We start from the raw sequence: 18539 nt of genomic DNA on the forward strand, positions 1-18539 counted from the left end.
GTCTCTGCCTGCTTGCCCCCTTCTTTCTGCCCCATAGCAAGTGAGCTAAAAATAAACCCCTACACCCACATGCAACGAAGAATCCCACAGGGTGCAGCCGTGGTGGGGGCAGGACGGGGGCTGCAGCGTGGGCGCCCACATACCTGCTGGGGACACGGCTCTGCAGTGGGCAGGCATGGGTCTGCTCCAGAGCTGTGGTCTGGTAACAAATGCCTCTAATCTACGGCGCCGGGCAGGCAGCGACATGCTGGATGCATTTTTGCCCAGTTTGCCAGGTGGGCGAGGAACTGCCAGGGGCTTTTCTTCCCTGCCAGAGCCACAGCAGGGGCTGGAGGAGGCGCATGCAGCGGGAGCAGCTGCGGTGCTGCTCTGGCAGGACGGAGGTGCTGATGAAGGTGAAGGTGCGTGCCCAGGACAAGGCAGCTGCCATTTCCCCCCATGCCTTGAAGGTGGCTTTGCCTGGCTCCCGTGGGGAAGGCTGCGTGCTGAGCTGGCTGGAGAGGCCCATCAACAACGCTGACACCTGCCACCCGTGGCACAGCCCTCTCTGTCTCCTTGACACTGATCCCCTTCCTAGCAGGGCCTGTGCTGCTCCCCCCACTGTGTGTGCTGTGGGGTGCTCAGGTTCCCCCCAATCCCCTGCCTGTGGCAGCTCCCTCTTCTGGGGGCAGCATGTCCCTGCAGCCAGACACTGCGGGGCAGTGAGGGGTGGGCACCACCACCACCACCACCTGCTGCTCTTTCCTGGGTTACTGCAGGCACGAGCAGCCTTGCTAGTGCTCTGGAGCATAAGGGGGGGTGCATAATGGTGTGCCCCCCCCCCCCCCCACCTCATTCCTGCATGCTGCAGGGCAGCCCCACACACAGTAGCTAGGGCCTGGGCCCACCTCCCCTGTGCACCCATTGCCAGCATCACAAATCCAACCTTTTACAGTGAGGACCAGAGCTGGGGAAGGTGGTCACAGCTCTGAGTGGGAGGGAGCAGGGACACACGTACACACCGCCGGAGAGTTAAGCGAAGGAGTGTTGCACACGCATAGACTAGGACGGCAGCAGGAGAGAGGCCGGTGTCATTCCAGCGGCTCAGGCTCCAAGGGTGCTGTTAGCACATGCGCTTGTACGTGTAGATATAGGCCTTGCAGTTGGGACACGTGTGTGTCACGTCCTTGAAGTCATCGAACAGGCAGGGGATCAGGCAGCAGCAGAGATCACACCTGGAGCACAGGAAGAAGCAGTGTGTGGTAAGCTGGGGGGCACAGCCTGCAGGCCAGGGGGCTGGGGGTGCAGGGGCACACATGGGGTTTGCTCTGGGGCAAGAGCAGTGAGTACCTGCCTCTGGGAGCCAGCCATGCCTGCCTGTCACTGTGAAGGGCAGCACAGAGCCCCCTGCCCCTTGGGGATGTGCTGCCACTGGTTAGTCAGCAGTGACCTACCTGACATGGGGAAGGGACAGCCTGGGGGACACACACAGGTGATGAGGCCTGACCTGCCCCTCACTGCTGGGCAGGGACAGGTTCCCCATCCATCCCCTCCTCCTGGCCCCGGAACTGCCAGCCTTGGCTGCAGGGAGAGACCACGGCTCCCAGCAGCACCGTGGGTTCTGGGCCAGGGAATGCCCTGTTCTACAGCAGGCATGTGGAGGTAGCCCCTGCCATGCCCAACAGCTTGGCTAAGACCACCAGCATCAGGCCCACCAGGACCAGGGCTGAGCAACCACCATCACCACAGAGCTTCTGGGGAGCAGGGAGGGCCCAGCTCTGCTCACTTGCACCTACCCCACGAAGCAGCAGAGGAAGCCAAGAAGGAAGCTCATGAGCCCGATCTCATAGGTGATCTTGGTGGTGATGGCTTGCTGGCAGTGGGGACACACCGTCTGCACAGGGGCACCCTGGAAGATCTCGCCCTGCAGCACCGTCACCGTGGTGGCAGCCCCTGATGGGACAAGCACTGTCGCCGTGTGGCCGCCAGGAGATGGGTAGTGGCCCGGGGCGGGGTAGTAGCCCATGTGGGGGTGAGGGCCTGGGGGTGGGTAATAACCTGCTGGGAATGAGAAACATACACAGGTGAATCTCTCTGTATCCTCGGGGGGGGGCCCATCCTGCTGCCATACTCCCCTCTCCCCCCACAGCCACACCACCACCTTGTGTACCAACTTGGGGCCAACCCTGCTGCTGGCACTGGGCCCCCTCACCCCAAGGAGCCTCACACCACAAGCCCCAAATGTTAGCACCTACCCCCCATTGTGTCACCCCATTTCCCAGGGCACATCTACTTCTGGGGGGGGGGTCCTTGTCTATCACCACCCTGAGTGTCACGCAGCCCCTCGTGGTACTCACCAGGTGGCACGTAGGGCCCAGCACTGTCTGTGGGCATGTGGGGGGGCACGAACCCCGGCTGCGAGGGTGGCTCGTATGGGGGGGGCCCAAACTCAGGAGGAGGGATGGGAACCCCCTGGGGCTGTCCCACAATGGGGGTGACGCCATCTGAAAGGAAACACAAGAGTCAGGTGCCAGGGCAGGAGGCAGCAGAGCTGATGGGGAGAAGCTGGCTTGGCTGAGAGGTCGGGGGGTTGGCCCCATCAGGGAAGGGGGATACGACGTGGTGGGGGGCACCCCCCCTGCCAAGCCTCATCCTCTGGGCCACAACAAGCTCAGATTCACCACACATTACCCACAGCAGTGAGCAGAGCCAGGCCCTGAGCACAGAGTGCTTTCTGCTCTCCTTCCCGCTTCCCCTGGGCCCTCCTGCCTGCCCAGAGGGCAATATGGTGACACCAGAGAGCTGCGAGGAGAGGCCATAGCCAGGGCGCTCCCTGGGAAACCACGCCAGCCTGGCTCCTGCCTGCTCGGCAATGTCACCCCAACACCCCAGAGCAGTACCTGCTGCAGAGGGTGGACCGTGCTTCTCTTCTATCAGTGGTGCCGAGGGGCCTCCCGGGTAGGGTGGCGGAGGGTCGTTGGACATGGCTCGGGGTGACCCTGCAAGGACAGAAGCCTTTAGAAGAGACGCCAGCCTTTGACTGCACGCAGGCACCCATGCGGAGCTGCGCAGTGCTTGGGGAAAGAGGTGGCAGGTAACAGAGGGGCTGGGGGCTCGCACCACCACCGCACTGGCCTCAGTCCCCACCCTGGGGCAGAAAAAAGGCCACAGGCCCAAAGTTGGACAGGCTTTGACCCTGGCAGCCAACCCAAGGTGCAACGTCTTCCCCCCAGCTCCGCAGGGTTCCCCTGTGAAACCCACACACGGTACAGCGCAGCTCCTCGCCGCGGCTCCCAGCTGCACAGCCCGTGTGCCGGGGCAGTACTGGGCTGGAAGCTGCTCCACCACGCGCCTCAGCTGCAGCGTTACGGGACCAGAGATGGGGAAGAGCTGCCCACAACCCCAGCTCTACCCGGCAGAGGGACAGGCAATGCTGTGCCCCGGGGGGAAGGCAGGACCCCTGAGCCTGAAAAACAAACGCTGTGGTGGAAAGTGCAAACCCAGAGAGCGTCTCTAAATACTCTGATCAAGTGAGTTAAGGTAAGACCATCTTCAACAGCTGGAGATATTATTTTACCTGGGGTCAAACTTACCTGTCCTCTTGCTTGCAGCAAGGAGCTCAGAGGCGTTGACAGAGCTGAGAAAAACAATTCTGAGCAGTGTAGGCTGGAAGCTGGCTTACCCCTCTGAATCTGTGTGAGAGGAAACAGCAAGAGAGTTACGGTGATGGAGAAGAGCCGCTGCTACAGCGCTGCCTTGGCTACTGCGCCAAACCCCCTCCCCAGCGCAGGCATGGGGAGATGGCTCTGGGCAGGAACCTCCCCACACGTGTCCCCTCAATGACACACGTGTCCTCCTCTCCACAGGGAAAAGCCTCACCAACACGGTCCAAACACCAGGGAAGTGCAACGGCATCAAGAAACCTGATTTCCCTGTTTACTCTGGCTCAGTTATATCTGGTAGGACGTGACTAAACTGGCAAATATAAACGAGAGGCTGTTCACCCAGTGCTTGGGAAGGCTGCCATCAGGCATGGGACACAGTGACATTGCTGTCAGAGCCCAGGGAGCAGTGCTAGGAGCTCTCCTTGGGCTCAGCGCAGCTCCCCGAACCCCTCATCCTTCAGCCCCGCAGGGCCAGGAGCAAACAGGACCCTGCTTGTCTCGTTCCCCTTGGTCTCCTGCTCTTCTTGAGGCAGGTCAGCCTGCTGCGAGGACGGTGCTTTCTCAGCCAGTCCCCCTCCAGTAGCCCACAGGTGAGCAGGGAAAACACAACCAGGCTACAAGCAGCCTGCAAAAACCCCACAGACACAACCAGGGCAGCTCTGGACTCAAAGAAAAGGCCACAGCAGGTGCTGCTGCCCCATTACCCGCCCAGGCAGGGGGCAAGGCTGCCCCGCAGCCCTGGCGAGGCATAAACCCCCTGCTCAGCCAAAGGGAGCTCAGAATGAGGGGTGCTGGAGTGGGGCCGAGCGGGGCAGCACCCTCTGGGGTCCCTGCGCGGGGAGGACGGGCAGTGAGGCTCCCTCTAGCCCCAGCGACAGACAACCTGCCCAGGGCACGCCAACCTGCACAAGCCTCTGGGGCAGTGAGCGTTGCCCCAGCGCTGCCTGCGCTGCAAGGGGCACGGCCACCTCCACCTGCTGGGCCACAGGAAGCCAAGGCCTCGGCAAACACAGGGAGGAAGACCCGTCCCTCCCTGACCTGCTTGGCTTCGCTTTATTCGACTCCTGCTTTTCCAGCTCATGCTCCCAGCCTCTGAGCAGCCTCCTGCAAGGTGGCAGGGAATCTAATCAGGTCACAAGTCTGCAGAGGAGCAACATTACCCCACCGTTACCGCACCATTACCCTTTGCTGATGGCGGAGCAGCATGTTGACCCCCAGGAGATGAGGAAAGCCTGGGCTGGCACAGGCTCTCACCGAGATGTGTGTATCTATTAACTAATATTTCTCCCCAGAGGTGTTAAGTGGTACGTTGCAGACACACAGCTTCAAAGTGTAACACAAGGGTGGCTGGGGGTCACCTTACTCTTGCTTTTCTCTCCAATTTCCTCCTCCAGAGCCAGGGAGGAGAGCCAGCCCGTGCAGCGGGTGCGGCAGGGCTGCCCCACGTAGAACACCTGCAGGCAGAGGAAAGCACCCGAAGTGCTGCGCGCCGCAGAGCTGCCCTCCTCCTTCAGTGACCTACAATGCTACTAATTGGGCCGTGGTCTCTTTAGCTTCGCTGGTGATGTAAAGAAAAGGAGGACTTACTCTTTCGAAAGTCGACAGCCAACCCACCCTGCACACCCAGGAGCACCTTCCTGTCCCTGCACAGCTCTGGATGAGCCCAACTGGAGCACCCCCAAATCCTTACCTGGGGACACTGGCCTGCCAGGGAGCTTTCCTTGCCCTGGCGGCTCAGCTGAGCCCACGGCTTTGCTAATGTAACAGATCTCCTCCTGCTACCACTCAGATGCTGCCTTCCTATAATATAACATCTTTTCTCACTCGCCCCATCACAGAACCATAGAATAGTTTGGGTAGGAAGGGACCTCCAAATCTCACCCAGTGCCACCCCTGCCATGAGCAGGGACATCTTCACCAGCTCAGGTTGCTCAGAGTCCTGTCCAGCCTGGCCTGGGATGTCTCCAGGGATGGTTCATCCACCATCTCTCTGGGCAACCTGGGCCAGTGTTTTACCATCCTCATTGTAAAAAATTCCTTCCTCATGTCCAGCCTGAATCTCCCCTTTTAGTTTGAAACCATCACCCCTTGTCCTGTCACAACAGGCCCTGCTAAAATGTCTGTCCCCATCCAAGCAGCTGGTAAGAAAACTCAGGAGACAAGGAGACCAAGAGGCAATCCCATCACGTGCCGCACCAGCCGCTCCAGAAACACCCGTCAGATGAAGCCCCAGCCCCAGCCCCAGCCTGCAGTTCATCCGGCCACCCTGCCCAGCAGAGGCAGCCGCGAGGGTGAGGGCCGGTGGATCTCAGAGCCGCGTGCGCGCTGGGACAAGGGGAGCTGCAGGGGCTGCAGAGCTGTTCTGCTCGTGCTTGGCAGACTCAGTCACTCTTAATGCAATATTCTGCTTATGAAAAGAGATCTGTAAAGAGCAAAATGTTGGCTGTGTGCCTTTCCCAGGAGGAAAATAAAGCCTGTTGCTTTTAAGCTTCTTAGAAGCTGTTTTCTTTTATCTCAAGAAGCACAAAACCCACTGCAGCCCGTTTCCAGCAGGGAGCTCGGTGGGGCGCAGGCACAAGGCTTCCCCTCCGCGCTGGACTGGAGCTCCCCCGGAACATCGCTCAGAGCCCTGGCACACCCTGCACTATTCCCTCTCGAAAGCAACAGGGTCAAAGCAAAGTAACCCAGATCCTCCTCCTGCACGGCAGGGCACAGCGCAGCCCTGCTCGCACCCTGCAAAGAGCCCGATTCCCAGCGCAGCGGAGCCTGGGCTGTGATCCGACAGGGAGCCCTTCTGGGATGAAGGAGGTTGGTGGGATCTGGGCACAGCCAGGTGAGCTGGGACAATCCTGCCTTTAAATAGAAATGCAGAGGTTTTTTGCACCAAAACCACAGCAGTATTTTGCATCAAAACACGATCCCCAGAATCATGTAAAAAGGATTCTTGCTGCTCGTCATTTCTGGTTTTACCCACCAGCTTTTGGCAAAGCCATATGACTTGGCTCCGTCTTGCGAAAGAGAAACAAGATTTCTCCTGCCCACGGCACTGGTACAAAGAAACCGACTCGGATCCCGGTGGCAGCTCATGGCAGGACTCGGTGGCACAAAGAGCCCTGTGTGGCAGCCCCCGGCACGCTGCGCTTTGCCCCAGGACCTCCAGCTACCCACACCAGCACAACGAGCCGTTCTGCCAGCACCCTGCAGAGCTGCCCCATGGTAACCACGCTGGTCTGTGAAAGTCAACCACCAGCGCATTTCTGTGCCGTGAAAACATCGCAGATCAAACTAGCTGCTCTCACACAGAAAGAAACGTTTCTGAAGACCGCGGAAATTGCATCCACACTAGAGCTTACTGGAATAACCATGCTCACAGACCAGCTGAATACTTAGGGGAAAAATAAGTGCTTTACAAAAATCTAGGCGAAGTTTACTGGGCTTAAGTTCAAGATCAGACGGAATCACCAGTGTCTAGTGCAGCATCACACAGGCTCGCTGCAGAAAGTTTGGGATTCAAACACGGCAAGAGGAAAGGTCTGCACACCCGACCTGCTCTCCAAATAGGTCCAGCATCAAAATCAGCTGAAGCGTGGCATGTAGTGGGACCAGGAACCAGGGAACATCGTGACAGGCCCTAGTTGAATATACACTAACATGCCATAAAAGCTCACTCACCAGCTCAATGCATTGAACAGATAATGCCACAAAGGGGACAGTCACAGATAACTCCTGCGCTACTGGGACACCCAAAGATTTGGTCTGCTAACGCCACTCTTCCCAGGCAGCAGCTTCAGGCTGCTTCTTCCCAGATAAAATCACCAAGGGTGAGACAAAATTGAGAAGGACGGAGCAGATCACTGGCAAGTGTAACTCATGTGCAAAGCCCAGCAGTGCGGCGCTGGTCTGTGCAGCTCCAAGTCAGCCCCACGGCGCAGCCCAGACCCACTCCCACGAGCAGAAACACGGCCCCGGTGTCCTTGCTGCTCTGGCACTTGATAAGTGGAGACCCACGGTGATTCGGCTTCGTTCTGCCAACGTGAGCAGCAGCTCCAGCCACCGAGGCAGGAAGCAGCGTTTGTTCGTACCCATCCACGTTCAGTGGTGCCAGCACTTCAAAAGCTGCTGATTTTGGAGCTATTCCTCCACAAAAAATAACTTCCAATATTTAGAAAAGGAAAAAACATGCTAACGTTAACTTAATAAATAAAAGGATACGACCACTTCCAGCTTTGTTGCACATCAAACAGACACAAATTTCAGCTTCCAAGCTTTTGTAAAATACCTCTTTGAAAGCAAAGTGGGGAGGTCTGAGGAAGCTGGGCTTCCTCACCAACACCAGCCTTGTTAAGAAGGAACAGCATGGTGGTCAACATCACCCCAGCTTTCCTGGCACTGGGAAAGTTACCTGTGTGCCACAGCCTCTGCCGGCTCCAGAAACAGGGGAATACTGAGACGAGGAAGGCAGACAAGTATGCTAGGTATGAGCACAAAAGGCAGGTCAGATGCTGGCAAAATGTCACTTGACCAAAAGCCTTTAAAAGGGGCAGCAAGAAAAGACTGAACCGAGCAGGGTTAGATGAGAGGTGGGCAGAGCCGTACCCTGATCATGGTGACCACAGCTGCCCTCCCTCCACCGCGGCATTTCCAAGCAGCCCCCGCACAGCCCAGCCTGGCCCTGCCTGCAGCACGCTGTGTGTGTCACCCCATTGTGTGTGCCACCTCGTGCCACAGAGCACTCAGGGACGCTGAGCCCCCCACACACAGCTCAGGGGATGTGGCTCCACTCCTGCTGCTCCTGAAAGCACCACACACAATCTACAGCAGACAGCTCTCACCTTCGAAAGGAAAGATAGCAAAAATCCCTGCTGAAAAAGCAGTATCGGTGGTTAATTCTGCCTAGTTTTTATGTGGAACAACAACAACAAAATATATGTTTTCCCTGTGAGTGAGCCAAACTTCCCTCTCAGCCTTCCCTCTTCCCATGCGCATTTGCTGCCTCCAGCCTGCAAACCATCTCCCAGAGCCAGAAGGGAAGGAATAAACAACAGACAGTGCTGCAGTCTCCTTTAGAAAGCAGATATCCTGGCAATCCTTGACCAGGCGGCATGTACCCCCTCCCTCACCCCACCATTAACCCCAGCAGCACTCCCTCAACTCATCCTCCTGGTCCAGACAGCAAGACAGGGCAGGCCTACAACACTAACCCAAGTGAAGGTCCGTTCTTTCTCTGAGCGACTCAGCTGCGTTTCCCCAAACACAAGCCCTGCGCTTCCAGCAGCGCTGCCAGGGAGCACAAACCCGCCATGCAGAAGCAGCCCGGCTGCTCGCAGAGCACCAGGTTTCTTCCACACTTCTGCAGTCGATTTCAGCAGCAGCAAACTGCTACTTCCAGGAGGGTCAGGCTCTTCCTTTGGTGCGGGGACAGAGAGTTCTGCTGGCAAACCACAACAGAAGGAGCCCTTATAACACAAAGCACTGCCAGAGGAGAAGGCTATTCACCATTCAGTCCTGCTACGTCAGACAGCCAAAGCTCCCCGCTCTGCTCTACAGCGTGCAAATCTCTGGAGGAGCATCCCCATTGCATTTACCTTGAGACCTCAGACACGTCATTTGACCTTCTGTGTGCCACCGTACCCCAGCATGCAAATCAACTAAGAGCAGAATCCTCGCTGGAAGCCAGGCGCTGTGTCTAAAGCAAGATTTCTCACGGCATTAAATCCAAAGAACAATCAGATAATCTCCACGATGATGCCCAGGCTCGGCTTTCCTCAGGCAGAGATTCAAATTACTGCTTCACGCAGCTCCTCTATACAGATATCAGGAAGAGTGGACACAAAATTTCCCTGCTTAAGACAAGGATGGTTTATCCGCAGCACCCACAAAGGGTTACGCGCGGGAGGAGCGCTTCTCAGGACCTGCTGCCGCCTCCGGGATTCTGTCCAGTGCTATTCGCCTCCAGATGGGCTGATCAAGTGCTTGCTGGCTCTCCACACCAGGGCTGCAGAAACAGCATTGTCAGGACCCAGTTAACCCAAATATTTAAAGAAAAACCAGCCGAAATGAAAACACAGAACTGGGGTAGCTCTTTGCTCTCCGCCGCAGTCTCCCAATCCACAGCACACGGCTGTGGGAAGCATCACATGCCGGCAGAGTTCCCTGTGCCGGCGGGGACATTGGACAAGAGCCAAGAGGGGCTGCAAGGAGCCCATGAGACACCAGTGAGGAGAGGCCCCTGCACCTCAAGACGGCGCCCCAGCCCTCAGGCAGGCACGGGCGCCGGGAAAGGCTCAGGTGTGCACAGAGCACTCTGGACCTCCAGGCAGCTGAACCCAACTCTCACAAGTCAGTTTTCTGAACGCAGAGCAAGCACGGAGCACGCTGCAGCCAGGCTGCCCCACGGGCTGCTGCTGGCCCTGGAAAACACGCTCCTCCCACGCCAGAGGTGCTTTCTGTTCACACCGTACCAGCTGGTGAACTGGCCTCGTCAGAGAAGACACATGACAATACGTCAGGTGTTCTCATGGATGCGAAGAGGCGATTTAAAAGAAACGTTAAAGACAAACCTGAGCTCCTCTGCAGCTTAGAATTCTGCTCCAGAGACTTAGATAAGAAAGGGATGGTGCCGCAAGTCCAGTCTCTGGGGAACCAAAGAGCTTTTCTGTGAGACTTTCACTTAAGTTCGCAAACAGTCCAAGCTAATGCTTGATAACATCCATGGGAAAGGACTCAGTAATAGCAGCAGCTGTTGCCTTGAGTTCTGTGCATCTACTTAATTTTTCCCTTGAGAGGATAAACACTGCATTATATCCTCCATTTGATATCTAGTTAATAAGATTAATAACATAACTTGCAATAATCTATAGCAAGTAAAACCAAGATCTACTCCAACAGTGGTGTGTTTTAAGACAACACCAAACTCAACTGTGCCATAACGGTAGTTGTTCATTTAAACAAACAACAAAAAAACCCAAGGACAAGTCAAGAAACAGGCGAAGGCAGAATGATCCCCGTGAGTCCCTCCCACCCCCTGCACCTGGGGTGTCAGAGATGTTTCCCCATGCCCACCTTCCCTCCTTTACACCCCACCAGCTCGCTGAGTGTGGCCACAGACGGTCGTGGCAAGTTCTGCTCTTTGGTCACCTACATGCCGAAGCATCTCCTGCTGTCCCACTCCGCTGCCTGCCCGTTTCAATGGCACCTCCCAGGACAAGATGAAGATGGGATAATTACCCACTGAATCTCACAGCCCAACTCAGAGTTTTATAGATCTCCTTCCCAAAACTATACTAAAAATATTTTATTGCTTTATGCACCGCATTTTTTCATTACTCCTTCATGCTATAGATTTTTTTGAGAAAAAGTCAAATAACACAGCTACATCATTGCTGAACTGAACTGATGAGATGTGTGACTTCCATTAAATAACACGGTAAGCTCCAAGGGAGGAGCAAATTAGAGTTATAGAAGATCAGCAGTTTTGTGGAGATGCAGCCGCATTTCAGTTTCAGAATTAATCAGAGCCCAAGAGCCTATTCAGAATTCCTTTGCAGATTTTGCAACACAATGGAATAATTTGCAATACATTGGTGGTGATTCTGGGTCCATTTTCCTTCCAAGTGATGCACAAAACATATGTCACAGTACTGATGTTTTTTTCACCTGAGGCACGGCACCAATTTGCTGTAGGGCGGACTCCAGCCTCCAACAGCGTTAGCATTGTCTGTCCTCTCAGACACCCCTGCCTTGGCACCAGAGAAGCTGCTGACACTCAGATTTAACAGGTACAGTGTCACCTTGCTTTTTTTTTTCCCCTGAGGGCTGGTGAGAGGTGCTCTATGTCACTCCATTACTTTAAGGCCATAGCTCACTCTTTGCAAAGCAGCATGGTTTGGGGTTAAGCAGGAGTGTGGCTCCAAGTTCCAAGATCACTCCCAAGTCCTACTGCCAACAAGGAGGATCCACGCACATCCAGAGATGTGAGCTGGAGGAATTCCTCTGTGCTGAGGTGACCCACGTTATCGCACTCACCTTGTTCCCACAGTGTGACCAGACCTTCCCATTCCCATGCCATGACACCTCAAGGGGTGGCAGTTTGGCAGGAGGAGGGCTCCCTGCACTCCCCTGCTCCCGAACTCAACTCATCAATTGACAATGTCCCAGCTTGCAGAGGGAGAAACCCCCTGAGTGAACCAACAGCCACTGCGCGTACCCAGCACTGGGCCACCCCCAGCAGCACCACGGCAGCCCAGAGGGAGCACTGGGACACACTCCAGAGCCATATGCAGCTCCTGACGGCCCCATTCCTCCCTCCAGTTCCAGCCAGACCGGGCAAGTCTGCACTAACTTCCCGGTCAAGATAAGTCGTTTTTACTCCAAAGCATTTCGTGAGTTTGGTTTCAGTTTGCAGCACCGAGTTCCTGCCAGCTCCTTCCTCACTCCTTCCCCAAAACTCGATTACTATATGCTGAACAAAGCTACGTAATGAGCCACTACACATCTGTCCCTCAGATCACGGCAAAAGCTGCTTCCCCATGAGCCTAATTTGCCAATGCTGCTGCTCGTGGCAGTGCACAGCAGCCCTGCCAGTGGAGACGAGACGTGCAGAGCCCCATCGTTAGCCTGCGTCGCTTAAATGTCAGCAGATCTGACACGAACATTGAGCAAAATACAAATCAGCTAGCCAAGCTGAGCAAGATCTTCAATCGGGCACGCAGAGCTGTATTCCCTTTGAAAAGAAGGATGAAGGAAAAGAGATGATGTCCTCATACCTCTCCCATGTGTGGGACATCACCTGCATACAAGCCACACCAACTCCAGAACCAGGGACACAGCAAGCAGAAGACCTCTTGCTGAAAATCTAGACACAGCAGCTGGATTCAAAGAATCCCTAATATGCACCTCCTCAAGTCCCTGCTCTAAGAGTTTCTAAACCCCTTCTTTGCTTCTCTGTCAAGGCACCACCTCGCTGCTTTACTGCTAAATCAACAGCATCCCTTATCAGAGGGTTTCAAACAGTCCTAAGGCTGGGTCACTGCTCTGACAGCAGGGGATGAGAATGGTGAAAATTCAGTAACACCAAGATGCCCTCAGGGCTGCTCTGGAGATTTCAGGACTGATATCCTCTCCTGAGCCTGATGAAGATAGAGCAGATCCCGCAACTACAACACTAAACGAGGTAGAAACTGTTTTCTCTCATCAGAAGAGCCAGCAGCCAGCTCAAACCTGAGCTCCCACCACGCTAACGCATCCTGAATAGTGGCACCCAAGAGGGAGCCTGAATGGCTAAAACAACACCTGCAGCTCGAAGTCATGAACTTCGGGGGAACCGCCATTCCCAAACGGAGGTACGTTCCAATGACATCTCTGTGGAAGACCTACAACAAGCCCAGGGGAAGAGCTGATATTTCATAGCAGTGGAAACAGTCTCTAGACCCAGCTTCACTCTTTTAATCAGCTATTTACCCAGTGGTCAGTTAAAAACCCAAGCCCGAAATGGATGGAAATCATTCACAACTGCCTTCCTCCACTCCGTGTTCCAGGCTTTCTCCAGCGCTCCCCTTCTGCTACATTCTAAGTGACTGGGATCCCCAAGGACCTCAAAAGCATCCCAGGTTGGAGAGTCACTAGAGCAGGGGTACAGCGTTGGCTTTAGTCCATTATTTCCTCCCAAAATGAACCCCAGGGGTTCCTCACTCCATCTTAAAAGGGTGGCTTGCTTCTTATTTGGAGAAATAATCAATAAAATTCAATGGGCTGATTTTCATTCATCACCAGGCAGAAATCTAATCTCAAGTTAGCAGCGCTACCCTGAACACAGCTATCACATCTACCCCTCAAGTTATCTGCTGTGGGTACAACCATGCGCGGACTCCAGAGCTGCAGTGAGCGGGGCTGCCTACATCATGACAACTAATTTATTCTCAGAAAGGCTAATTTAATCTGGCAGTGAATGTTCCCAAAGCCTCCTCACACAGAAAAGCTTTTATCTTGGTTGGCTTAACAACAATATAGCATATCCAAAACCGTGGAGGGATGCTAAAGAAGAACACTACCCTTGTGTTTTGAATCCTCTAGTACTGTTGTCTGAAAAATTCTTCTTGGTAACCACAGATGTTAAGCAAACATGGAGTTCTTCTTTTTGTTTTAAAAGCCAACTGTATTTTCAAGGTAAAATACACCACTACTCAGCCTACTTTCCCCTCACATACAACTGTGTCTTGACAGAAAGAGCTGTGCTCTTAATAAAACTAAACCCCAGCAAAGACTGTTTTGTATTAGGCACCACGCTCACTTCCAACCGCGTATCTGCACAGCACGAGCGGCGGCCAGCGCGCCTGGTCCGGAGCGCACCGCCTGTCATGGGAAGGTGACTTTCCCCACCACGTGCTACAGAGGAATACACGTCAGAAGAAATTCCAAAGCCTTCCGTGTTAAGCAGCTGTGTAACTGCATCACGAAGCATTTCAGAGAGAGCATCCTCCAGATTTCCAGCCTCTGCTATCTGGGGCAGGGGGGGTTAATAACTATTTAAGGGATCAGAAAGCTTTTTTTTCATTGTTTTTCAATCCTAGTTCCTATTTTCCCCTTATTTGTGAAAGCATGTACAGAGGCAGCATCCAAAGTCATGCTTTGCCATCTGAACCTCAGCTCTGCAATGAGAGTCACCGTGTCACCCGTGCCATGCGGACACGGCATGAAGAAGTAGTCCTGACCTGGAGCCTGCCCTTGCAAGGCAGAGCACTGGAGAGCCAAGCACAGCCCCTTGGAATTAGAGGGGCTAAAACAACGTTTTTTAAAGTGTTACCGTAGACATAGCCATACCAGTCTAATCCTCCACGCTCTTAGGAGTGTCACCACCATCCTGCTGGAAAAGGAAAGCTGGTGCTGTACAAGGATCACACCCTGGATCATGCCTGAGAGGGCTCCTGTGGTACAAGGGCAACAACGTGCCCCAGATGGTGTCCGACAATGTAGGACGATTCAGCAATTTGGGAACAAGGGAAAAAAACGAAGAAAGCAGAACATTAAGACAGGACAGAAGAAAAAAAAAAAAACAAACCACGCAAACCAGAAAACTAAACAACACAACACTCCCGTTGTTCCTGTCTGTCAGGAACCACTGTCCCAAGAATAGCCTATTCAGAAACCAGGAAACTCAGAGAGCGGCAGGGAAGGGCTGAGTCATGGCCATTTAAAAAAAAAAGTACAACAAAATAACCCAAAAGGGCAGGAGAGAAAACACGGACAGCAGCTGTTCTGGGTCTTGGAGATATGAGCAAGACAATCCAGAACACATTAGCCAGTCTTTATTCTTAAAAGCTCTGCAAACACATGGTACTGCCATAAAAAGCCGTCGACCCTCCCTCTGCTCCTGGGAGGCAAATTTAGCTCAGGCTGCATCAGGCAAAGTTGGTGCTTCCCAGCACCCACCTCTCGATGCAATACCCACTCGGCGCTGTGCCAGGACACAAACTGCTCCCCATCTATGGCTTGATCTTCGCCTTTTGTGTGCCTCTACAGCATTAGCATCCCAATATCACAAAGACTTACAGGCTGGACAAATGCTTTGCAGAAGGGACAGCGCAGCGCATTTCAGGGATGCTCCTAGCAGAGATGGGGAGACATCTCTCCTACCTGCACTGGAAGGGCACGAGGTAAAGTGCAACATGGACAGGTTTCCTACAACTCTCTGCGAACGCCTGAGCACAAGACAAGTGCTCCCACCTTGCATCCAGCCCCAGCGCTGCCCGTCCAGCCCCCAGCAAGGCCAGGCTACAGTTAAGTTTTGCTCAAGTCTTCCCACGTGACAATCTTTGTCTCATGACCTAAATGAAATCAATTTTACAATAAATCTCCCTGGGACAATAATCTTATTCATCTACCCATAATCTAAAAGATTATATCTGCAGTCCAGCTGTGGGGCTCTGGGAGGAAGCACAAGGGGATTTCTGAGCAATGAGGGCTTATTTTTAATACAGCACCTCGGCTAACCCTCCCAATCTAGGGAGGCGGTTGTATCTTTTCAATCAAATAACTGCGCTTCAAAACATGTTTGGGGAAAAAACCCTCCAATTCATTTTATTTCACACTGTGAAGTACTGTCAGATTAACGATGCAAAGGTAAGAAGTGGGCAGACCCTCCGAGCCCGTCCCTGCTGTCTCCAAAGCCTGAAAAACGTGTCCTCAGGTGTAACGGCACCTCAACTGCCACGTCTTGTCTTGGTAAAAGATTCAAATGTTGAATGACATAAGTCAGGGCTCCCTTTGTACCAATATGTGCAGCAGACACCATTGTGGAATGTCAGTGCTCACAAAACCAACGCTGGCTCAGATCTGCAGTGAGGTGGGAAGCCTGCGGTGCCTCCACACACAGCCCAACGGCAGGAGAGAGCAAGGCTCTGCGCTTGGCCTTTCCACATCTGCAAAGTCCTTTTAGCCTGAGAGTGGGCTGGGTTTTCTTGTGTGGGGTTTTGTTTAGTTTTTGGTGGGGTTTTTTTTCTCGTTTTGCTTGGGTTTTGTTTGGTTCGAGGGTTTTGTTTGGTTGGTTTTGCTTTATTGTTTGGTTTTGGTTTTGTGTTTTTGTTTTCTTGTTCAGGGAGCCAGTATAAACCACGGTTAGAGCTCAGAGCCTAACGTACCCTTCTGCACGGTGGAAGAGCCTCTCCTCTCCCTTCAGCCCACGCAGGTCCCCAGTTCTCCCGCTGCCCGTCCCACGCAGGGCAGGGGAAGGTGCCCCCCCCAGAAGGCAGCTCCCACAGCCCTAACCTCTTCCCAGGCTTGGGACTTGCTGGGATAACTCCAACGCCCTCGCATGTAGACCCAGCCTTGGCACCAACTCCCAAAATCAGCGCTCAAGGAAACAGGCCCAAAGCAAACAAGCTCCCAAGGTTCAACTTGTAAGTAAATTTCTTTTTCCTTGTGATCACACAATGCAGCGAGTAAATAAAGATGAAATACAGCTAGAGCACGGGATGTGCATGTACCACGGTGAGATGTAATGGATGGAATTTGTGATTGTAAGTTGAAGTGCAAGATGAAACTGTGTGTGGACTTAAAGCTAGAACACTCCTTCCAAAAACACATCTTCCACAACTGTTAATAGGTAATCAGCATCTTAGGGCAAGGTAGTGACAATTTTCTTTCTAAATGCAGGGACTGGATATCAAAGGAGGTTTGGGGAAATACACAGCAGGGAATGTCAACCTGCACACTGGTTCAGGACAAAGAGATCACCGTCTCAGCACAAATGCTTTATCTTAAATTTTCTTAATCTACAAGATAATTGGGTATTGTTCCATATTCTTATGTATAAAAGAGGTAAATGAAACATAACTATTACTAATGCAGAGTTGCTTTACTCATCACTATAAGAGAAAAATATATTACTTAATTTGCACAGAAAGCCCCAGCTCATTTCTTTATTCTCTAAAGATCTCGATTTCATCATGCTAAGAGGTACAAAGTTGAACACACGCAGCCAGCAGCTGTTCTTCACAATTTCTAAGATGCAAATTACATTGTCATCTTCTGAGGTTGTTTCTTCTCTTACTCTAAATTCAAGCCTGCTAAGAGAGTTCAGACTAACGATAACTGCTGCTCACCCAGCAGACAGCCAGCATGACGCAGCTTCCTTCCCACCCCCATCCTCTACCCGGATCCACAACCAGCACAGGCCTGCTGTATTCTCTGGGCTCTCAAACAGCCCACAAACACAATTTAGATTGAAGCTACGAGGCAGCTCTGAATGAATGAGCCCAAAGCAAAATTGTAACAGCAGCCAAGAGCCTCCCTGAGTATTTCACGTCAGAAGTAAAAATTGCGCTTGCCCTGCCTCAGAGGCCTTATACTGTTGAGAAAATGGATTGTGGTTTCCTATGGCATCTGTTCCAACTGCGTTCCTTTGGATCAGAGAAGGAGATACGTCCTCTGCAGAGCATGCAAAGATCTGACGCTGCTTATGAAAATCGCACTGCTTCTCTCCAGCAGATACCAAGATGCCAATCGGGAACAACAGGAAAACAGCAAGGTGAGTATCACACCCCAGGGCAGAAGCTGCTCGTCGTGTTTTTGAAGGTAAAAAAAAATGTACATACACGTTTTTGTCTGCAAGCTTGTGTGCTCAGGTGCCTTGCTCTGAAATCTTCAGGAGAGTCAATTGGTTTCAAGCTAGAGCACTTTGCCTGCATAATTGTTGTAAAATCAGGTCCTGGAAGCAAAACCAACCAAATACCTTCAATTATTACAGAACAACTGAAGCTCCCACTACGAACCATCGCTTGTACTGTATTGGGGAGAAGGGAAGAGCACCGTACAACTAAAATCTTTCCTTTCAGAACACCACTGACTGCTGCTAAGAACCATGAGGCATACCAGCACCTATCTGTTGTTTTCCAAGTCTCCTGTCCTCCCTGTTTTCAGCAGCTTTGCACAGATCACTCTGGGAGAACATCTCATCGCAGTTTGATGAGAAGTTAGCAAACCTGTCTAGAAGCTCCAAGGTATATTCAGTCTTGCTGCCTTCATTATTAATATCTATATTATGAAAATACTATTTCCTCCTTGTCTCATCTGGCAGCCATCAATCTTTGCTTCAGCTTGGTGCAAAGCTGAGTCAATGAGAGTTTGCACACAGAAAAACTACCCCGGGACTGAGGGTACACCCAGCACAGGTACAGGCAATACCAGCACAAGTGGCACACAGCTCTCATGCAGCCCCTGCAAGAAATGCTACTAAAGAGAGTTTTAAAAACTTAGCTTCTACCAATTTAGAATACTCTCTCCTGATTAATGCCATTATAAGAAATCAAATACAGGGCTTTACGGTGGTACCAGAAACAAACATAGGACACCTAATTTCATACTTCTCTTTATCCATAAGCAAAAAAACAGTCTTAGAGC

General features: G+C 52.8%; 1 protein-coding gene across 1 annotated transcript; it reads right to left on the reverse strand.

Moving 5' to 3' along the window:
• Positions 1–1025: 1025 nt before the first annotated feature.
• Positions 1026–3630, reverse strand: CDIP1 (cell death inducing p53 target 1). Its single transcript, XM_080354091.1, has 5 exons — positions 3573–3630; positions 2880–2978; positions 2337–2483; positions 1776–2037; positions 1026–1214 (listed from the first exon to the last, which is right to left on the reverse strand). The coding sequence occupies exons 2-5, from the start codon at positions 2962–2964 to the stop codon at positions 1103–1105; spliced, it is 606 nt and encodes a 201-aa protein (XP_080210217.1). The 5' UTR covers positions 2965–2978; positions 3573–3630; the 3' UTR covers positions 1026–1102.
• Between the last annotated feature and the right edge of the window lie 14909 nt (positions 3631–18539).

This window comes from Nesoenas mayeri (genome assembly GCF_963082525.1).
Source record: "Nesoenas mayeri genome assembly, chromosome: 15".
Taxonomy (NCBI): Eukaryota; Metazoa; Chordata; class Aves; order Columbiformes; family Columbidae; genus Nesoenas; species Nesoenas mayeri.

Bases quoted from the DNA above. Each gene is read 5' to 3' on its own strand.
- CDIP1 (XM_080354091.1), bottom strand. From the start codon at position 2,964: ATGTCCAACGACCCTCCGCCACCCTACCCGGGAGGCCCCTCGGCACCA. The intron at 2,484-2,879 runs GTACTGCTCTGG...GTTTCCTTTCAG, and splicing joins CGGTCCACCCTCTGCAGCAG to ATGGCGTCACCCCCATTGTG. The intron at 1,215-1,775 runs GTAGGTGCAAGT...CCTGTGCTCCAG, and splicing joins TTCCTCTGCTGCTTCGTGGG to GTGTGATCTCTGCTGCTGCC.